The sequence below is a fragment of the Miniopterus schreibersii genome (genome assembly GCF_964146895.1).
Source record: "Miniopterus schreibersii genome assembly, chromosome: 8".
Lineage (NCBI taxonomy): Eukaryota > Metazoa > Chordata > Mammalia > Chiroptera > Miniopteridae > Miniopterus > Miniopterus schreibersii.
This window is the reverse complement of record NC_138109.1, coordinates 14,588,154-14,609,877: the sequence shown is the minus strand read 5'-3', so window position 1 is coordinate 14,609,877 and position 21,724 is coordinate 14,588,154. Positions and strand designations below refer to the sequence as shown.

Here is a 21,724-nt window from a genome sequence, read left to right as displayed (position 1 = left end):
CCACTCCAGGAGGGCTCTAGGGCCATCAATAGCCCTGGACGCTGCCTCAGCTCTGCGTCTTCTGGCCTAAGCTTATCGAAGACTTTTTTTTTTTGGCTGACTCATTTTCCCAGTTTAAGAAGAAGACCTGCACACAAGGAGAACACCACGTGAAGATGAAGGCAGAGGCAGGGATGGTGTGTCTACAAGACAAGAAACACCAAAGATGGCCAGTAAACCACCAGAAGCAAGGAGAGAGGCATGGAACAGATTCTAAGAACCAACCACGCCAACACCTTGATCTCAGATTTCTAGCCTCTAGGACTGTGTGAATAAATTTCCATTGAATAAATAAATAGATGTAGGAAAGGAAAAGGGACTGTGGAAGAGAAAGTGTAATTAATTCTAGAGGCCTTGCAAGTCCTGAGGAAATGCACTGGTTTACATGGCCAGTCCTTAGGCCGGGGGGGGGGGGGGGGGGTAAGTCCAGTTCGCAGGCCACATACTACCCACAAAATCATTTGGTCTGGCCCTACCAAGGTGGGACATGAAATTCAATAAATGTAGGAGCCTTTTTCATAGCTAATTTTTAAGTTGATAATTTTGTATGGCCCTCAAATGATATTATAAATATCCAAATGGCCCTTGGCAGACAAAAGGTTCCCCACCCCTGCCCTCAGCAGTGGTTAAGAGCTCTGTCCCAGCAATGCCTTCAACTTCTCTGCCCCTGTTTCCATCCACATCAACAGAAAAGAGATAATAGCAGTAGTACCTTCAGGGTTGAATGAAATGAGTTCACACAGTAAAACAAAAGTTTCATCAATCCAGCCAGACATACTCTGGCCTCAGAACCTTTATATTCACTGATCCTTCCACCTGGAATACTTTCTTCTCCCAGTTTCTGGTATAGCTCACTCTTCCATATCAAGTATCACTTCAATTTGGCCTTCCCTGATGAACCCATCTAAAATTTCAGTCCTGCACACTTCTTATACCTGGTCCCTGATAAACTTTTTCTCCTGAGCATGTATCACTAGAATACTATATGGTTTACTTATTTATTGTGTTTAATGTCTTTATCCTGGTCTAGAATATATAAGCCCCAAGAGGCTAGGTATGTGCGTCTGTGTGTTTGACTGCTGTATCTTCCAGCGCCCAAAATGTTAGGTGCTATTATCCTACGCCAAGTCCCAAATTTCTAGCAATAAAACTCAGAAACACAACAGTTAAGGTCTGGTCCCATATACTCAAGATCAGAAACTCAGAGTGGTCAAGGAGAGGCTGACTAGCAATCAAGTAAGTTAAAGTTATGCTCTTAAAATAAGAGGGAAAGCATAAGCTTTGGCACCTCTAAGCAAGTCATTTCACCCCTTGGCACCAGAACCATCTGTAAAACGGGAGTTTAAAAACAGTTTAACAAAGATATGAGGCAGTTCAAATGATAAGTATGCAAAATGCTTTTTACAGTACCAGTTTACAACAGACAGTACTTCCCTCTCTCTACCCTCAATAAGAGAAAAAGCAGAATGGGATTGAAAGCAGTTTCAAAATACCTACTTAAAAAAATAACACACAAGTTAGATACCAAAAGGATTGACCTGCCCAATTCTCAAGCTCTACCTACTTCCAGTCTGTTCTCCCAAAGGAATTTGTTCAACAGCTCCTTCTAAGAATTCTGACAGTAAAGCCCAATAATTTTCAACCACAGCAATACTAACACCTGAGAAGTGTTTGGAAACAATAAAGGTGCCTCTTTTGGTTATCATAGCAACTCTATGGTGCTACTGGCATTTATCACCTGGGGAGCAGGATGGCAAATGTCCTGCAATGCATTGCCACACAAAGAAGAGCCTTGGTAAGAAACAATGGCCGCTATCTAGCCATTAGAGTCCAGTAGAGGTTAATGGATTCAAGACCAATCTCAGATGGAGAACTTCCTGTAACATTTGACCTTGGAGCAGTTAGCGAAAAGAAATGACCAGTACCCATCCCAAGAGTCTAGCAGTACAAAGCTACCCACCAACCAAAGTAATCATAAATAAAAATTTACTTTAAAAAAATAGCTGGAAGATACTTTATTTTTTGATTTTTTTTTTTTTTAGAGAGAGGAGGCAAGAGAAACATCAATTTGTTGTGCCACTTATTGATGCATTCATTGGCTGCTTTTTATATGTGCCCTGACCAGGGATCGAACCCACAACCTTGCCACATAGAGACAACGCTCTAATCAACTGAGCTACCCAGCCAGGGTGGAAGATAATTGATTGAAGATAGTTTTCTCCAGTGCATTACAATTATAACTATATAGTTATTTGTGATTGTTTACTTACATTTTTCCCCACTAGACAGTATTCTACTGGAGACAGAATTATGAAGCCTATGTTCACAACACAGTGCCTGATACCTTATAGAAGCTCAGTAGGTATTTGTTGCATTACTGTAAGCAACTGGCATATGGTAGGTAGGTACCCACAGGTTTTTCAAAAAAGTTTTGCCATAAGACTTCTTACACTAACAAGCCCCAAGTATGGTATGCTTTAAATCAGACATTTCAGCAACAGGATTGGGCAATTAAGTGTACTTTTTATAAGTTATTATCCTGAAAATTCTTGAGAATTGGGGAATATGATGTGAGTCTTGGAAATCTTGATGGTATGCAAGAAAGATAGGTTTGTATACTGCACCCAGTACATGCTCAATAATTAAAACTTAATAATCTAGAGACCTTGTTACCACATGAAGTGGTATGGGTTGACACCAGAAAAAGCTACTTCCTCCCACAAACCATCCTTTGGTACTTCAACTAGGGAAAGGATCTTAGTGTGGATGGACCACAAGCCCAATCAAGTAGAACAAATTTTTTTTTCAATCCTCACCTGAGGATATTTTTTCCATTGCTTTTCAGTGAGAGTGGGAGAGGGAGAGGAGGAGAGGAGGAGAGGAGGAGAGGAAGAGAGGAAGAGAGGAAGAGAGGAAGAGGGGGAGAGGGGAACAGAGGGAGAGGGAGAGAAACATACATCAACATGAGAGACGTATCGATTGGTTGCCTCCCGCATGTGCCCAGGACTGGGGCCGGGAATTGAACCAGCAACCCAGGTACCTGCCCTTGACCAGAATAGAACCCAAGACCTTCAGTCCGCGGGCCGACACTCTTACCACTGAGCCAAACCTGCTAGGGCAAGTAGAACAAATTTTTAAGACATTTTCTGCGCTGCTTATTTGTCACTTGTCATTAAGTGATATGGTACACTTAAGGAATACATGTAGAGGCAAGGGTAATGTAACCTTACAGAGCTTTACCCAGGAGGGTGCAATACTAACTTTTCAATAAAGACAATACTTCTAAATCATACCTAGTTCTTCTAGTTTCTAAAATATTCCTCCCTCTTCCCTATTAAACTGCTTTGTAGATACCGCTCAAAAACAAACAAAAAAGACTAGGCAAAAACTGCCCATAAGCTACAAAACTTTAAGCCTCATTTGCTTTCTCTTTAAAAAGCTCTCATTTCCCTCATTCCTTTTATTTTATCTATAACTCCAAACTTGGACTGGTCTTGCAGTGATTATATAAAAGATCCTAAATTTCTCTAAGTGCACAGTTCTACATCCTGCCAGTTTCTTCCTTCTATACTAAAAAAGGTATCTGTGACACATCACTGAGCTGTAGGAACTTGATTTACATGCAGTCAGGGATTCCACTTATCCACTTATCATGCGTTGATTGATTGCCATCAATCCAATCAAGTCCTGTCTTTTGATAAAGGCACTGAGAAGCAGCAATGCCACTATGTTTATTTCATTAATTCCTAGGGCTTGCCTTGGACCACTTTCCAAAAATGCCAATCTTTCACCTGGTCCCCCTAAGTCCACTCTGAACTATAACAATTACATAAGTTAAAGAAAGGCCCAGGGCACAGCCAACCTTATTAAGATTATAGATGCCCCCATATCCTCAGGCTTTTTTTAACATCAGCAATACCCTGAAAAGCCAGAGTCCTGTAAAATTTTCCAGTTTTTTTCAAAGCTCCAAAAGTACACTGGTATCAACCTCCTCTATAACATTGTCCACACAAATGTGTACAGGAGACCCTGGCTTTGTCATTTATACCAGAAACACATGGGACCAGACCAAAGTTATCAGCTGTCTTTTCTGAAACTTATTTGTCTCTCCTCTTTATTTGCTATCTCTGGCCAATATAATCAAATTGGGATGGATACTTGGCATGCTAACCTATGGAAATCTAGCTAAAATGTATTTCTCTACCCCTACCCCACCCTACTCCGTCTGTTTTGGCTCATACTCTCTTTTGAGCTTGTCTTATGCAAGGCACACAGAATTTCGCTTCGGTGAATGTATCTCGGTGGGTGAACCTAGCTATCTCAATCTCATTTTATTTTAACCCAAAATACCATAATGAGACCACATATTGGTCACTTGAGGTTTTATGTAGGGGTTTTAAAGAAACCAATTCAAAGCTGCACTCAGAAAGCAGAGGATTCAAATCACAGACTAGAAAGAAAAACAAGAATGTTACAAATTTGCCCTCAGCCAACAGAACCCCCAAACCAGATTAAGGGGGGCTAAAAAATGGTATCCAGACCAAAGGAAATAAAGTGGGAAAAGAGAAAAGGTAGAGATCATTAGGAAACTTCTGTTTATTATTTAATTAGACAAAGGCACTTTCTGCCTCTAGTTAGCCAGGCCAGTCCAACAGAGGTTAAGCAGAATCAAGAATCTTCACTGAATGATGCTGATCTGAAAGAGGTATAAATTGCATCTAATATGGTAAAGCTACTGAGGTCTCCACATGCTTTGTATTCTACTAACAGAGTTGGACACCAAAGAAGGGAAGGAAAAAGGAAAAAATAAGAACCAGGAAAATAAAGCTAAAAGTCAGAGGGATGATAAAGTGAGTTTAAAACACACAAAGAACATAAGAATCCCTACTGGAGTATTTGTCTGTGCATACAAGTACCAAATCACAAATCAAACTGTCAGCATACTGTCTCCTGGAAGCCTCTGTCTTCATCATAGCCAGGTCACAGTGATCACAGCTTCACTTCTCAGGCAGGAGGGAAAAGTGGTCTGGCACAAGGAAACTTGTTTTTTATGGGAAGGATACCGAAACCATATCAGGTTTTCAGAAAAGCCAGGTAAACTGGAACACTGGTTCTTCACTTGGTCTTTGCATTGTTAATGTTTATTGCCTGACCATTTCTGTAACCCATTTCTGTGCCAAGCACAATCCTTATTTAAGTCACAAAACTGGGACAGGTTTTGGCTCAAATGTTCACTCCTCAAAGACACCTCATCCACTTCAGAGATGGGACAACTTGTCAGGAGTCTACTTAGAAGATTTATTTGCTACGACTTCACAAAAGACTCAAAGAAATGAATCACAGCAAAACTCAGGGTGGCCACTGGGAGTTGAGGGGTGAGGGGTCTACCGAGAGATCGCCAGATCACAAAGGCCCTGTTCTCAGATCAGTTGGCCATTATCACAAGCACAAGGGACATTGTGGCATTTAATTAATGCTCCAATACTGGCCTTCAAGTAGCATTTTCAAGAATTACTTTCTTAGGCAGTTTACTCATACTTGTAGAATACCCTAAGTAATCATCCTAAAATGATCTCCACCTTCATGAAACAACCAGGACCACAGATTCAGATTTTCTTCATACTATCACCAAAAAGATAAGAGAAAGAGATAAAATGGAAGGCAGGGAGTCCCCAAGTCCTATAAATCAAAATACAGATTTTGTCACTAGTTGATTACTGCATAGAAGATCCTTCTCAAAAGTATTTTCTTTCTTCTCCAACCTCAAGCACTTTTAACCTTTCCTCCATCCAATAATACTTTGATGTCACGGGAGGGGAAGATACTTCTGAAACAGCCTATAATTTCGAAGAAGCCCCTGAGGTAATTTGGATATACTCTGTAGCTCAGTTAACATAAATGCATAAAACCAGTAGTTGTCAAACTTGAGCATGCATCACAATTGTTTGAAGGGCTTGTTAAAACACACTGGTGCCTGGCCAGAGTGGCTCAGTTTGTTGAGAATTGTCCTGTGCATTGAAAGGCTGCCCATTCAATTTGCAGTCAGGGCACAAGCCTAAGTTGCTGGTTCTGTCCCCGATAGGGGAGCATGTGGAGGGCAACCAGTTGATGTTTCTCTCTCACACTGATGTTTCTTTCTCTCCCTTCCTCTCTCTAACCATGTCCTCAGGTGAGGATTAAAAAATAAAATAGCCAGGCCACCGTGGCTCAGCGGCTGCGCGTCGACCTATGATCCAGAAGATCGAGATTCGATTCCCGGTCAGGGCACATGCCTGGGTTTTCGGCTCGATCCCCAGCAGGGGGCGAGCAGGAGGCAGCCGATCAATGACTCATCATTGAGGTTTCTCTTCCTCCCTCTCCTTTCCTTTCTCTGAAATCAATAAAGACATATTTAATTGACAGCGAATTGAACCTCAATCTCCTGGATCATAGGTCAACATGCAACCACTAAGCCACGCCGGCCGGCAAGACATATTTTAAAAATAAATAAAAATTTTTAAATGTTACTTTAGATAGGTAGATAGATAGAAGATGACAGATAGATAGATAGATAGATGATAGATAGATGATAGATAGATAGATAGATAGATAGATAGATAGATAGATAGATAGATAGATAGATAACAAAACGCACTGGCCAGAGTTCGCCAAAGTTTCAGATTTGATAGGTTTGGCTGAGTATTTGATAGTTCTAAACAGGGCCCAGGTAATGCTGATGTTGATGATTAGGGACCACACTGAGAACCACTGTAGTACTCTAGCTCTCAAACTATAACAGGTGCTTAATAAAATGTTTTGTTTTTTAAAAAAAGTATTAATTCAGGTGTAGCTAAGAACTATGGGACAGCTTTTAATTTAGTGAAGACCAACACTGTTTTTACTCAATTCTATCCCACTCTCAAGCAGGGGCCTCTACCAAAATGAGTCATGTTTGAATTTTATTTGATAATGGTACTTTCATATATCTTGTTCAATATTTACTACAGCCTACAAGGTAGGTATTGTTCTTCACTATATAACTGAGGATACAGATTCCGAAGTTAAATGACTTGCCTAAAGTCACACAACCTAAGGGAACTTTAAACCTTGGTTTTAGGCCTGACTCTATGAAACTTTGCATGTACAGGAACTTAACCTTTATGTATTCACTTTCCCCAAGTGGAAAACTAAGGCAATAATCCCTGCCTCCCCAGAGAGTGCTCCAAGTTACAGGAAGTAAAATCACTCTGCAAATGTTTTCATAATGCAAGTTACTCTCACTTAGAGCAAAGTGAAGAATCTCACCCCAAACCCACTCTCCAAGATCCCTCCCCAAGAAAGAAGCCTGAGGACCAAATGCTGCCAATTCTCACCACTGGGATCACATGGCCATTCATCAGAAACCTAAATCCTAAATGGAAGGGACATACAGGATAGAAATCTAGGCATAATGGTAAGTTGTAACTAAGGGTTTTTCAGTCTTTCACCGCATTTAAGAATTCAGGCTAGCCCGCCTGGGCGTGGCTCAGCAGTTGAGCATCGACCTAGGATCCAGGAGATCAGGGTTTGATTCCCGGTCAGGGCACATGCCCAGGTTGTGGACTCGATCAATGACTCTCTCATTATTGATGTTTCTGTCTCTCTCTCTCCCTTTCCTTTCCTCTCTCTGAAATCAATAAAGATATATCTAAAAAAAAAAAAAAAAAAGAATTCAGGTTATTGCAAAACTAATGTCCCAATAAGCCTTAGTGCTTGAATAATTTATTTTGGGAGAAGAATTTTAGTAGTTTACAGTGTTACAGCTCTGGAGAATCAGACAAACCTGATTGAAATCCAAGCTCTACTTTTTACTAGCCAGCTATCTGCCCTAGGGCAAATTTCTTGACCTATCCCTGCCTGACCCAGGACAAAATTGTAGATAAACTACCTATAAGAATTGTTCCCCAAATCCTTTATAATATAGTTATCTTTGGTAGCCCAGATTCCTAAACAGGTAAAAAGTCTGAAGTCTGGGTATGAAAGGCAGGTTATCCAAATCTGAATTATCAAGTTTCACACTCCTGCCCTGGCTGGTGTGGCTCAGTTGGTTGGGCGTCCTCCTGTGCAAGAAAGGTTGTTGGTTCGACTTCCGGTCAAGGCACGTGCCCAGGTTGTGGGCTCAATCCCCAGTAGAGGGCATGCAGGAGGCAACCAAATGGTGTTTCACTCACATCGATGTTTTTCTCTCTCTCCCTCTCTTTCCCTCTCCCTTCTTCTCTCTCTAAAAATCAATTTAAAAAAAAAATCTTAAAAAAAAAAAGAGCCCTAGCCAGTTTTGCTCAGTGGTTAGAGCGTCCGCCCACAGACTGAAGGGTACCAGGTTTGATTCCAGCCAAGGGTAGGTACCTTGGTTGCAGGCTCGATCCCCAGCCTGTCAGGGTAAGGGTATGTGCAAGAGGCAACCAATCGATGTGTCTCTCTCACATCAATGGTCTTCTCTCTCTCTCTCTCTCTCTCTCTCTCTCTCTCTCGCTGTCTCCCTCCCTCTCTCCCCCTTCCATTCTCTCTGAAAAGCAATGGAAAAAATATCCTCAATAAAAAAAAAAAAAGAGAGAGAGTTTTACACTCCGAAGCTAATGCTGGACCAACTCATGAACCCCACCACCTTAGGACCAGAACTGAATATTGTCCAAAGGGGAAGAGAGAAAGCCATCTGTATTTGCCAGAGAAGACAAGCAGCAATTAATTCCCAGTATTGATGCTCAGATGACTTGTTCTCTATGGACAACAGCAAGTCGTATTAAGGTCTACTCAACAGAGAGGGGAAAGTACAGGGCAAGAAGAGCCCAAAGACATATCTGTTTCCTCTAAAAGGAAACACCAAGCATGACAGCCTTTAATTCACCACGTGGCTGAACTCACACTTTTCTTAAAAGTCAAAGTAAACCAGGCACGAGTCAGTTGAGAGTAAGCAGCTGGACCCAGATGCACTCAGGCCTGGCAAGCAAGTTAAAACCTCAAGGAAAACAAGAGGCAAAATAAAAAACACCAAGCACACAGCAAATGGGTTTTTAAATAACCAGTATCACATCAACCCCTAAATTCTGCTGCTGTCGTTATGCTGGTGGCTAGATCTTGAGGGGGGTGTTCCTTTTAACAGAGATGACTAAAAATAAGCAAGCTGAAAGCTAACAAGTTTAAAAGGGAAAAGCATACAAGAACTTTGGCTGCTGGTGATGAGCCACAGAAAATCATAAATGTGCCAAGGGAAGAGGAAGTCTAATAACTAACACTGCAGACTTGGGAACCCAGAAGGAACTAAGCCATAAGGAAGCCCAAATGCAAGAGAGAAAAAAAGCACAAGGCACATTTCCTCTTCATATGGGTGGCAATTCAAGCAGCACTCTTGGCCTGCAGAGCACATAGCCCCAGTGCTCAAAGCCCTTTAGTATTTCATATCAACATTAACTTCCTGGAGGGCAACAAAAATCTGTCCTGGATTACTGAGTGATTTCTAATATGTACCATAACCAACACACTAAGTCAACATTTTAAGAATCAAATTTCCTACTCTGCAGCATGTTGGAATGCATTCTTGGCATTAGACTTCTTCCCAGGGCACTACAACCTTAGAAAATGCAGAAGCCACTGGGAAATAAAGACCCAACCTGTCCCAAGATCATCTTCTAGTATGCACAAATGACTAACAAACACAAAAGTCCACTCAGATGTCCCTTCACATTCAATAAAAATGAATTCCATCCATTTAAATAGGGGGTGGGGGGCCACTGCAGAGAATAGTCAAGGTGGTTAAGTCAACATTCACCCTAACCTGGATTCCTCTAAAACCTGGGATTAAGAAGTTTATCTCAAGCCCCTACACACCTGCTGTCCATGGCAGATGAACCATAGTGCCTAATTCTGAGTTACTGGAAACTCATTTTTGCAAAATGCCTGAATGGCAAGGCAAAAGAAGTTAGAAGAAACATTTCTAAACTAAAATCTTTATTCAACACCCCATATTTCTATACTGGAACAGAGTAACCCATCCTTCTCATCGGTGGAAACACTGTAGCTGGCACTGGACACTCCATGCATCCTCATCTGTTAAGCAAGCATCCACGTAAAGCCCTTGAAAAGTGTGTGTGGTCCAATCATACATGGAGCAGCAAGTGAGGAAAAAACAAAATCAGTACATTTCAGAGGCTCCTATAAGGAATAAGCATGTATTTGCAGCATTTATGAGCTTCTTGGCCATAACCAACCTAATAAAAAACATTGAGGGCCATTTCTGTGAACAGATGAGCAAACTGCATTTGTGCAGGATTACCTACCCATCAACCGTCAATGTAAGGCTTAACCCAAGCAACTCAGTTCAAGCTCAATTCCCAGCCCTTCAAAATTAGCAGAAGCCCCAACAGGTATTTCATGGCTTGTTTTAAGAAAGGTCAATTCGCCCGGCCAGCGTGGCTCAGCAGTTGAGCATCAACCTAAGATCTAGGAGAGATCTCGGTTCGAGTCTCAGTCAGGGCACATGCCTGGGTTGCAGGCTTGATCCCCAGCAGGGGGAGTGCAGGTTTCTATCTCTCTCCCCCTCTCTCTGAAATAAATAAAAATATGTTAAAAAAAAGAAAAGAAAAAAAGGTCAATTAACTCTGCCAAAAAATAAAAAACTCATGCTCTCCAACCAAAGTTGAACTAGTCACTGCAGAATTGTCTAGGGCACACAACTCTGAAGGTGACATGACCTTCCAAACCCAAAATTATTACAAAAGAGCCCCTAAACTGGCCAAGAACTTAGCAGTTTATACTAAAGGTCGCACATAACCACAGGAACCACTAAGACCCTGGAACCACTCTCTTTCATGGAATTTTATAGTTAGAGTCCAAATTCTCAAAGTCACTGGAATGAGACAACTACTGGTCTGTGGATGGATGTGTAATTTGGATTCTACAAAGCCCATGGAACTCAAGAGTGGCATTATGAAAAAGCAACTTAATATAACTTTCCCAAGCTTAAACATTTAGCTTTACAAATCACTGCCTTGAAGAGCAGTCCCAAGGTAACGTGTCTAACTCTGGTTGCTCCTTATTCTTGGATTCCTTCAGCCAATAGACGTAGTTTGTTCTATATCCATTTATAAAACCTTACTTTGCAAGTTTTCCAGATGTGTGTAAATGTAAGCATGCTTCCCCAAGAAAACTAAACTCCTCCAAAGCAGAGACTGCTTCTATCTTTTAAGTTCCTTCTTAGTATCTAATTGGTATGTTCACATAGAACAATTTCCCATCCCCATTTGAATCTCCAGATCTCCTTGGGCTAGAAATCATGCTCTTAGCAAGAAGTCTGACATTCTAATATCCTCACCACCACCACACTGGGAAAGGCCTGGGCAACGAATGTCAGTGTCAACCCAAGTTTTTGTATTTTGTTTTAAAACAAGCTGATAGCTTTTGGTAAGTTAGCTGAACATAAAAATTATTGTCAGGGCCATAATTGCATCATATTCCCTACTAATGGTAGGTGAAAAAGGCACTTCCAGGACTCTGGTTAGAAAACACTTCATGTAAAGAAAACTGGTGTGAGTCAGTGGATTTAGTTTAAAAAGGGACTTTGAGAGGTAAATCTGGTCATCTCACAAGTCTACCAAAGCAGAGTATACCACAGGCAGACAGCTATGACACTGTACTTCTAAAATACCTCCAAAAAGCCTGGCCAGTGTGCTCAGAGGTTGAGTACCTATGACCCAGGAGATCTCAGTTTGATTCCCAGTCAGGGCACATGCCAGGGTTGCCGGCTCGATCCCCAGCAGGGTGTGTGAAGGAGGCAGCAGACTGATGACTCTCTCATCATTGATGTTTCTATCTTTCTCTCCCACTCCCTTCCTCTCTCTGAAATTAATAAAAATATGTTAAAAAATAATAACAAAATACCTTCATAAAAACAGTGTTTCACTGAAGGAACCCAGAAATTTTTTAATCCTAAAATGGCAATTTGAAAAAACAAAGACTGAATCCACCCACATAATCCTTCAGGCAGGATTTAGTGAGTTCCCAAACATTTGGACTTTGCACTGACCCAGGAACCTGGGAGCATTAGTTTTAATATATACATAAGTGATAGACAGGAGTCCAGGAAAAACTATATAAATAAACCCAGCCCTTGAAGTGGGCCTATAACCCTGAGAGCCACAGCAGAACCGAGGCTGAAGATGATGCTGAAGTTGCAATATCTTTTTTCTACTTTCTGGTATTCCAAAAATGTAAACCCAACCCTAAAAACATCTCATCAAACTACAAAACCTTTCTGAAAGAACAAGGCTTTAAAATTCAAAGTCTCATAAACCAAATTTTTGGAACACACTTACCTCGCTAGTGAAACTTAGGTCCTTACTTCCAAACTTCTATTTGTTTTCACTCTGAAATTGCAATTGTTTTTGAACAGAGTTCCACACGCCCTGAACTCAGCATGGTGCCAGGGTCACGAAGGCTTCTCTTCCAGGGCAGCATCTTTTAACTTCAAATCTCTTTCAGATCAGCTCTCCTCATCTCCATGCTTTCTGCGCCCCCCAGCACTATCTAGCCTCTTCCCTATTCTGGTCTTTTTCTCCAGTGTTACTTTATTCCACCACACGAGAAGAGACTAGCATTATCTTTGCTTGAAAACTGTTTATTAATTTGCCTGTCAAACATTCTATAGAGTCATTCACATCTTCCTACAGAAACCTCCTGGGTACATATTGACAGCTCAGCAAGTATTTACACAAAGCTCTGAAACATTTGGTTCCTTCAGAGGGAAGAAGCTGCTGCATCAAGCAGAGAATTATCAAACACCTTTCCCGCTACCTTTTCCCCTCTTTTATAAAGGGAAGCTTCCTTCTAGCACACCTCTAACATGCCTAAATTACACTTCTAAACTGCTAAGCTAGGAGAAGAAAAAAAAAGAAATTCAGGTGTGGTAGAGAAGAGAAAGAACAGCATTTCCAGGACCACTTGCAAACCACACCACATAATTTCAAAAACCAAGGACATGAGAAAAGGCAATATGCCCATGAAATTGACCCTGAGACACTTAGCTTTTCCAGTTCCAGTCTCAGGAACTTTTGCTCCTCTCTCAGCAAAATTAACAGGGCAAGTTCAGGCATTCAGATTACAACCAACTGCCCAAACCAGACCTAGACCTGCCCAAACACTAGAAAGTCTGGAGAGCTTAATGCCACCTCTCCCCACCTTCCTAACCCCCCAAAATAAGCAGTGTTAATGTTTAATTATGAATATCCACTCTCCACCCCTAATATCCCCCAAAATTGCCTCCTGGGGGATTCTGAAGCAACTATTTTTCAAGTCTTCCTTTAATGAAGTCTGCATAATTTTTCAATTACTATTTAGTGTTTTTAAATCACCAGCCAGGTAGGATGACTGACAAACAGATTAACAGTTACAAGGCAAACAGTCTGGTAGGGCTTTTTCTATAAAGGAACACTGACCACCATTGCATCCAGCTAGCTGTTCAGAGCTTGTTCCTGTAAATTCTCAGGAGAAAACAGCCTTGAGTTCCTTAAGTCCAAAGTAAGAAAGATGGTCTCAAGATCCCTACTTATAAATGTACAGGAAGATGCTACGACCTCATAACAAGTCAAATACAGAAGCACAGACAGATGTGTCAAATACAGAAGCAGCAGAGGGAGGTCATGCAGCTCTCCTTCACTTTACTGATAAAGAAAAAATGAAACAGAGAAGGCAAATGACTTGCGCAAAGTCACACAGCTTAATCCAAAACTGCACGTGGAACCAAAGCCTCCTCTTTCTCCCGAGTCCTGTGCTCTTTACCCCCTCACCACTATGCCACACAACTCAATATGTATCCAGTAATGATAATGACCAACCTGAATAAGGTAAAACCCAGAGATAAAAGCCATGGGAATCAGGACTCCATTTCAGAAACTGAAGTATCTCAGCTAAAGGGCAGGAAAAAAATATTTGGTGCCAATTTATTTTGAATATCATATTTTAACCATATTTGCATGCTTCAGGTGCTTCTAGAATTTGGGGATTTGAAGCCAATCAATACAACCTTTTGGGGGGCGGAAATGGGAAGAGGCCCTGAACATTACTTTGTTCCTATTTCCACATTCTAAAAAATTTCACTAACCTCTTTGCAAAAGGCCTACTGTAGACATCACACCTTACAGGAGTCAATCCAACATATGAATGTTTAATGCAATCCAAGACATCTTGTTACAGAGGTGCCACTTATCATGGTTACTCTGTGTCACACACCAAAGAACCTAAAAAAAGTCATCACAGGGCCCAATACAAAGAAGCCAACCTTGGTCCTAACTGCTTTCTCTTTTCTCTCGCCACCATCCCAACCTCCATCGCCCCCAGTTCTCTCATGGACAGTACAGAAACATGAAGCCCCCACAACTAAGTGCCATCTCAGTGTGGTTTTCCTGGTCCCTCCTACTTGAGAGAGCCCAAGAGTCCTGTGTTTCAGCCAGCCCAGAGTTTCTGCCAGTAGGCATTCACATAATAAGCCCAGGATTCCTGTATTTGTTTCCCAGTAGTCAGAAATATCACTTGATATTTCCGTAGCAGGAACAGCCAAACTCCTACAATCAAATCCAGCTTGATTCTGGATTAAATATTCTATTTCATTCTTTATTTTGAAGAGCTGGTACTACTCTCAAGGTGGTAGAGCTAAGAGCATCCCAAGTAAAAAGCTTCACATCAGGTTCAAGCACACAGGGTGACCAAAAAGTATTTCATCAGTAACAGGATTCAACAGCCTGAGACACAGTACTTACAAAAAGGGATAAAGAAAAAGGTTGTCTGCTGGGATCTTCCCAGCTCCTGTGAAAAAGATATAGCCAAAATATACACTTACCTAATCTTTATTTCAAAAAGGCAGAGTCAAATGAGAACATTACCACCTTTGCTGTGTTAATCAAGTCTCTGTAAAATACTTGTAACCCAAGACTGAGTCAGGGAAAGGAGACAGAGCAAGACATTCAAGAATGCTTAAGAACATCATGGTCTTCCAAGAGGGTTATCCTTAAGTAGCAAAGAGAAATTCAGAACAAAATCCACCTACAACCCTCATCGAGACTACACAACTGAACTGAAACAGCCCACAAAACTATAAGTTTCACTGTCTTCCACAAGTGAATGTCACTAGTCCTCTCCGAGTCTCAGGGTAGTAGACACTTGAACTGAAATCGAACAGGAATCTATGCTGTATGAAGTGCCAGGTCTGGTGATGTTAAAAGGGAATCAGAAAATTCACCTAAAGGCAGCACAGACAAGCTTCCAAACAGGGACTATATCTACTTTCCTACCTTTTTACCCAGCACAAAGCATAGTACCTAGCACAGAAAGTATTCAAATATTTGTTTAATGACTGAAAAACATTTCACTATATGGCAAAACTTGGTTTTATCCAAAAAACAAACACGTGTTTGCCAAACCAGTATTCGAATTAATTTTTGCTTTTAAATGACCCTTGACTGACCCCAAATTATTTCCTGTTTAAGAAAGGTAAATTTCTCACCACCACCCCACCAAAAAAAAGAATGAGGGAAAAGAGGTGTAGACTATAGAATGACCCAGAAACAAGAGGATGTTCTGTTTTCTAAGACAAAAACAAACACCACCACAAAAAACTTATCCTCCAGACATTAGAAATCCAATTGAAAATTCCCCTATTTCCTGCCCAGATGTACAACATCCTAGAAGACATGGAGGCAAGGCACAGAGCTCTAAACTGGCCATGTAACACAACTAATTTCAAAATTCCCAGTTCAATGAGTAGAAAAGCAGTTCTAGATGGGGAGGGAATACAGCTAATTAAGCCACCTAAGTGAATACAATCTCATATCACAAAGGTACAACCGAGTAGGGGCGATATGAAGGGAGCTTTTTTTCCTCTTTGAAAAGATACATGACTCCATAAAATACCCAGTATTTCTGACCAAAGTACTGACAACAGAACATAATGAAGAGAGAAGAGCAAAATAAAATGCTTTAAAAAGTACCTAAAAGTTGTCATTTCTAAACAAATCTTAAGTATCATTGTAGGTTGTTACCTTTATCATCTTGGAAGATAGAAAAAAATGGAATATACCTTAAAATGCAAAGAAAAAAACTGGTCAATCTCTATTTAAAGCTCTAAAATAATTGATGACAAAATAGAAAACTAGAACAAGTGATATTTCAAGAACAAATGATAAATTTCATCAAGCCAAACTTCAGGAGAAAGTCCCTCTCAAGATGAAATATGTCAGCTTCCCTTTAAATTGAGCTGCTCTCCCAAAGTTCAATTAACAAAAGAAAAGTGTTAACAAGATTCAACATGTAAACAAAGAATGAGGCCAGCCTTTCTTAAAACAGAACATTTGAACCTAATATGAAATTCACTCTCAAAAAGCTTCCAGTTTAAAAAAAAAAAAAAGTTTTCTCCTACCCCATCCAATAAAGACCCCATATTGCCACATAATAAAAAGCCCAGTAAAATAATTTCAATTCTGCGAAGTGAACGGGGTCAAAATTACTCAAGACAAATGCATCTTCAGAGCCATCAAAGAAGTCATTTATACCATCAGGAAAGTCACAAAACCAAAACAAACAGCAAACCCATTGTAGAGAAAAACCCAGCTACTGTTCTAACAACACAGAATCTATTTCAGGCTGCATAAAACATAACAAGCAAAATAAATCCAAGGTACAAGCAAAATGCCACTGGCTCCTCTTTTGTTTCAGGCACAATGTAACAAGGGCAGCCTGTCTGGAGCTCTGCTCTTGCTGATACAGTATTGCCGCTTAAACCTCCCTCCTCAAGGTCACAGCCAATTTCAGCTCTGGAATAAAAGGCAGATAGTGGAAGCGATGGTTTGGGTTATCACTGGCAGAAAAGCAGAGTGTAAAAGTTTATGAGCTCATCAGGATTGTTGTACCATTACATCAGAGGCAATTATAAATGGCCAAGAGCAGGAGATGGGGAGCCAATCAGATCACAGATAGGATGTCAACCTAAGACCAACTGTCTCCTGGCTTTGACAGAAGGATTTTACCTCCATAATTCAAATCCCAAACCAAAGCAATCTGCACTTACTACTCCAATCACTCAGCTGTTTACCAGCACTTCCAGGGAGAAGCCCAGGCCACTGGCGGACCAAGACTAAGACAGGAGATGGCCCGGGCTGCTCTGGGTGAGCCGCAGCCGGACACTAGCTGCCTCCAAGCAGGTCCTTGCCCTCCCTCGAGGTCCCCCAAGCCCGAGGGGCCCCTCCTTTAAAGCACAGATGGGGGACGGCCTAGAGGAAGGGGGGGGGGCAGAGAGAAGCGGCAGGTGAGCAAAGAACTATTCACTCAACTCCCGAGCTCCTAACACAGTCTACACCCATAACCTGAGCCCCCAGCACCCTCTCACCCCGGACCAGGCCCTTTCCGGCACATTCTGCCCCGCACCCTCTTGGAGACCCCCGGAGTTCGAAGGGACCAGGGGAGAGGGAGAAGGGGAATAGACACCTCAGGGAGAGCCACACACAAAGGCTGAAGGAGGGAAGGAAAGGAAAGCAGACAGGCAGCCATTTTAAGAGAGAAGAGCCAGACAATGGCAGCTCCCCAGCAGTGGGGGCCCCGGACTGGGGGTAGCCTACGACTGTGGCCTGGTCCCCGCAGCCGCCACCCACCCCCCGGACCCCATGCGCCCAGCCCCCTCCCCATTCAGCTGTGTACCTGAGGGGTTCGGGCGAGCGGCTGCCCCCCGCCGCCGCTGCTCCCGGGGCTCATGGGCGCGTGGTGGCTCCTTTGTTGGGCCCCTCCCGAGGCGGCTGCCGCCGCCGCTGCCGCCGCAGCAGCAGCCCCCCAGCACTGCGAGGCCATGTCCGCCGGGCCTTTGCCGGCGCCCCCGTCCTGGGGCCCGCCGCCGTAGTCGCCCCCGGGGTAGCCCTGGTAGCCCCGGGCCGAGCTGGGCGACGTGAGCAGTTGGTTGAGGGTGGGGGTGGCGGTGGGCTGGGGGGTTCCCCCGCCGGCCGCTGAGGAACCGCCTCCCCCCATGGCCCCGAAGCGCTGTTGAGCGAAGGACGAAGACGAAGAGGAGGCGGAGGCGCTGGAGGAGGGAGGCGGCTTGGAACCGGCGGCCGCCGCCGCGCCGGAGCCCGGAGTGCCACCTCTCGGGGAGCTCAGCGCGTAGGCCTGGGGAGGCGGGGGGTAGGCGCTGCGGTTGGGGTAGTAGGAGTTGTACTGGTGGTTGGGGAAGCCGTGGTCGTGCGAGTTCTGCTGGGGCCCCGCGTAGGGCTCCAGGCCCCCACCGCCGCCGCCGCTCTGCAGCGCTGCCAGGGCAGGGCTTTGTTGTCCGCCATGTTGTTGGTGGAAGACGGCGGCCGCCGCGGCGGCGACGGCAGACGGGCTCCTGCCGTAGGGTTGCCCGAAGCCGTAGGCTGGGGGCGGCAAGGCGGCCGCGGCTGAGTGAGGAGGCGCCCCCACCCCATCGCTGCTGCCGCCGCCGCCGCCGCCGGGCGGCTCCGTGAGGTTATTGTTCAGGGCGGGCCTAGGGCCCGCGTTCCCGTTCGAGTTCTTCAGGTCCGGCTCCGCTCCCGGCCCGCCGCCGCCGGCTCCGCCGCCACCCCCATTGCTCTCGGCCCCGTCCTGCAGCTCCTTTCCCAGCGGCTGCTGCGACCCCACGGCGGGGCCTTCGCTTTCCTGCCCGGCGGCTGCCTTCATTTCCCCGCGCTCGGCCGCTGCCGCCGCCGCCTCGCCCCCCGCCTCCTCCCGCTGCTGCTGCTCCGCTTTCTTCAGCTCCGAGGGCGGCGGCGGCGGGTTGCCCAGGCTGCTGGCGGCGGCGGGGGCGACCTGCGCGGCCATGATCCCCGCTGTCTCGTCCGCGGAGAGACCCGGCCCTGTCTTCGTCGTCTCCCCCCCTCCCACCCCGCCCCGGGGCCGAGTCCCCCGGGTTGCCCTCCCCACCCGCCCGGGCGGGCCTCGCGGGGCTCCGCTGCTGAGCTGCTGTCGCTCGCTCGCTCCTCTCCCCCCCGCCCCGCCGGCTCAGGCTCCGGGCTGGCGGCGGCGGAGGAGGAGGAGGAGGAGGAGGAGGCGGCGGCTGAGGCGCCGGCGGCTCAGCTGCTCCCGGCTCTGTAGGCTCGGGACCCGGCTCTCCCGGCTCATTCCCCCCAAGCCCTTGCCTGGGAATGAGGGGGGCGGTGGAGGCTCCGCTCCCCAGGGCCTGGCCCCGCTGTGACTCTCCGCTTTCTGCTGCCGGAGAAAGGAGGAGGGAGGGAGGGAGGGAGGGAGGCGAGGGGGAGGGGGCGGGGAGGGAGCGGGGGGAGGGGGACCCGGGACGGGCGGGCTGGAGGGCGCGCGGCGGCAGCCCGGGTGCTGGGAGGCAGAGTCGGAGTGCGGGCCGGGAGCCCTGCCTCCCCTCCCCGGCCGCGATGCGAGCCGAGGCTGCTGCGCGGCAGCGGGCGAGCGAGCGGGCGGGCGGCCGGACTGAACGGCTAGAGCGCCCCACTCTCCGAGTCCCCCTCACTCCGACACGAGGCTCAGCACTGCCATTTTACCCAGCGCCGTCGCGGCGGCCTGGCAAACCCGGAACGGAGCACGGAGCTGGCGCCGGCGGTGGAACGGACTCGCTCCCTTCCCCTCACAAAGGAGGAGGAGAGAGAACCAGCCGCCGCTGCTGCAGGCCCTCTACCGCTTTCGCTCGGCAGCCCCGACGCCGAAGGCTTCGGGGAAAACCTGGCCCGGAGCTCTTGCCTCTCCGGAGCCTGCGCCGACTCCGTCCCTGCGTTCGTATCCTGGTCGGTCCCCTCCTGGCCGCACCGAGGGGAGCGGACAGCGTGAACTTTACTCACGGCTGCAGAAATGGCCTGAGCCCGAGACCGCGGCCACCTCGGCCCAGGCTTGACCTCCTGGCAGCGGGCCTGGTCTCTTGGTTGCTACTTAGCACCTCTACAGCAGTTTTCTTCAAAACCTTTTACAAACCAACTCAAAAGACCCAGCTGGGGGGTGGGGGTGCAGGGACTCCTTACTTTTTACCTCCTTTTCCAGCCTAGTGGAATGGCAGATTATTGTTCAGACTTCCCGTTTTCCCTGTCCCCTGACCTCAGTAGCTGCTCCTCACAAGGCTTTGGGGGCATAAGGTCAAATTATCCCCATTTTATAGAATTGAAAGACAGGAGAGAGGACTGCCCCATCACTTAAAGGGCAGAGGAGAGTGACTTTAAAGCTGCGCCTGTCTACTAAGCCTTAAAAAAGTGGTCAAGTTGTGTCATGTACAACAACGGGATCAGAATATCAGAATGGGTTTGAGATCAAAGCTGGTCATTTCAATGCTGACTTAAAATAGTCACTGAAGCTACTCTAGGGGCCTATGATAGGCCTTCTAGCAGGATAAACCAAGCCCCATCTTTGCTGCTTAAAAGAAATTAGCCCAGAGTGACCAATAGCCCATCTCCAAAGACAGTACCTGTAAGATTGTAAACAGACCACAGAAGAGGCTCCAGAGGTTGGAGGAACCATTGCAGAAGAGGGATGACCAGAGGGAAACCATTTTCTCCTTAAAAAGAGAAAAGGGGCAGTCTAACAGGTCACTTAGAAAATGATGCAACCCAAATTTGTTTTCTATCCTCCATTGAAAAGATTCTTCAAAGTTTTACTATTACATTCCAAGAGATTCAGATTGAGCTGGAGGCTTACATAAAAAACTCCAGATCTATAGGCCCAACCAAAACCCAGAACAGCCTTTTCCTCCTCAGGCTGATTTGGAATGCTCTGACATGGCAGTCTACAAAAGCCAGAGGGGATTCCAGTTCTTCATGAAGCCCAAGGCTGCCTTGATAGAACGAAGCCCAGGCCTTGGTAGTCACTAAACACCAGAGCCTCTTCTCCCCTCAGATTTTATAAATGGAGACTTCTAGGCCACAGAACCATTATCTTAAAACTTCCCGATTCTACAAGCCCCTGGAGTTCTGGCTGTGCCACTCACTGGTCACTGTAAATAATTCCAAAAACCTGAACTCATTCCTACCCCTCAAAAAAACTTAAGAGCATCTTACACCAAAAAGGCAAAATCTTCTTGTTAATCTAGAATTGGTGTGTGTGTGTGTGTCTCATGTGCCCCCCCACCCCCACCCCAAGAACCAAACCAGCCTACCAGGACCTGACTGACTGGAATGGGCTAGTGGCCTCTTTCCACTCACAGTCTCCTGGTGCATTAGGTCCTAGAAACCAAATTATAGGCTGCCTCATAAATGGTGCTTGGCTATTTAATCAACTGCCTCTGATTAAACAGTCTTGAGTCCTGGACACAAATGAGGAATTTTTTACATGCAATTACCCTGCCATTTTCCTCAGAGCTGGAGTGTAATGGGAAACCTGGAGCCCAGTGAAAATCTGAAAGCCAGAATGGAATCGTCTCCAGAGGAAACCCTCATTCCCTTTCTTCAATGGCTGTGAAATTAAGCAAGTGCCAAAATCCCTTTCCTACCCGTGGTCAAGTTGTTTAGAAAACAAACCACCATTTTTGTCTAGCAATAAGATAAAGTGCACAAAAATCTATCCACCCGAGTTGGAGGAGGTAATGTGGGATTTCTCCTTTCCCACTGTTTTTTGTTGGGTTTTTTTTTAAATCTTAAAACCTTTAGAGTCCTCTTCACCCCTATCCTTAGAGCCCCACACCACTATCCCAGGGCTGCGGAGCTGAAGGGAACTTTCTTAGAAACTGGCCCAC

The 21,724-nt window shown here is 45.2% G+C and overlaps 1 protein-coding gene across 1 annotated transcript in view; it reads right to left on the bottom strand.

The window, feature by feature from the left end:
* The window catches only part of ARID1A (AT-rich interaction domain 1A), a 72,624-nt gene extending 53,718 nt beyond the window's left edge, over positions 1-18,906 (bottom strand). Inside the window, exon 1 of the mRNA XM_081144148.1 lies at positions 17,734-18,906. Within this exon, the coding sequence (XP_081000274.1) occupies positions 17,734-18,861 (1,128 nt within the window). The 5' untranslated portion in view covers positions 18,862-18,906. The remainder of the gene's footprint in view (positions 1-17,733) is intronic.
* Between the last annotated feature and the right edge of the window lie 2,818 nt (positions 18,907-21,724).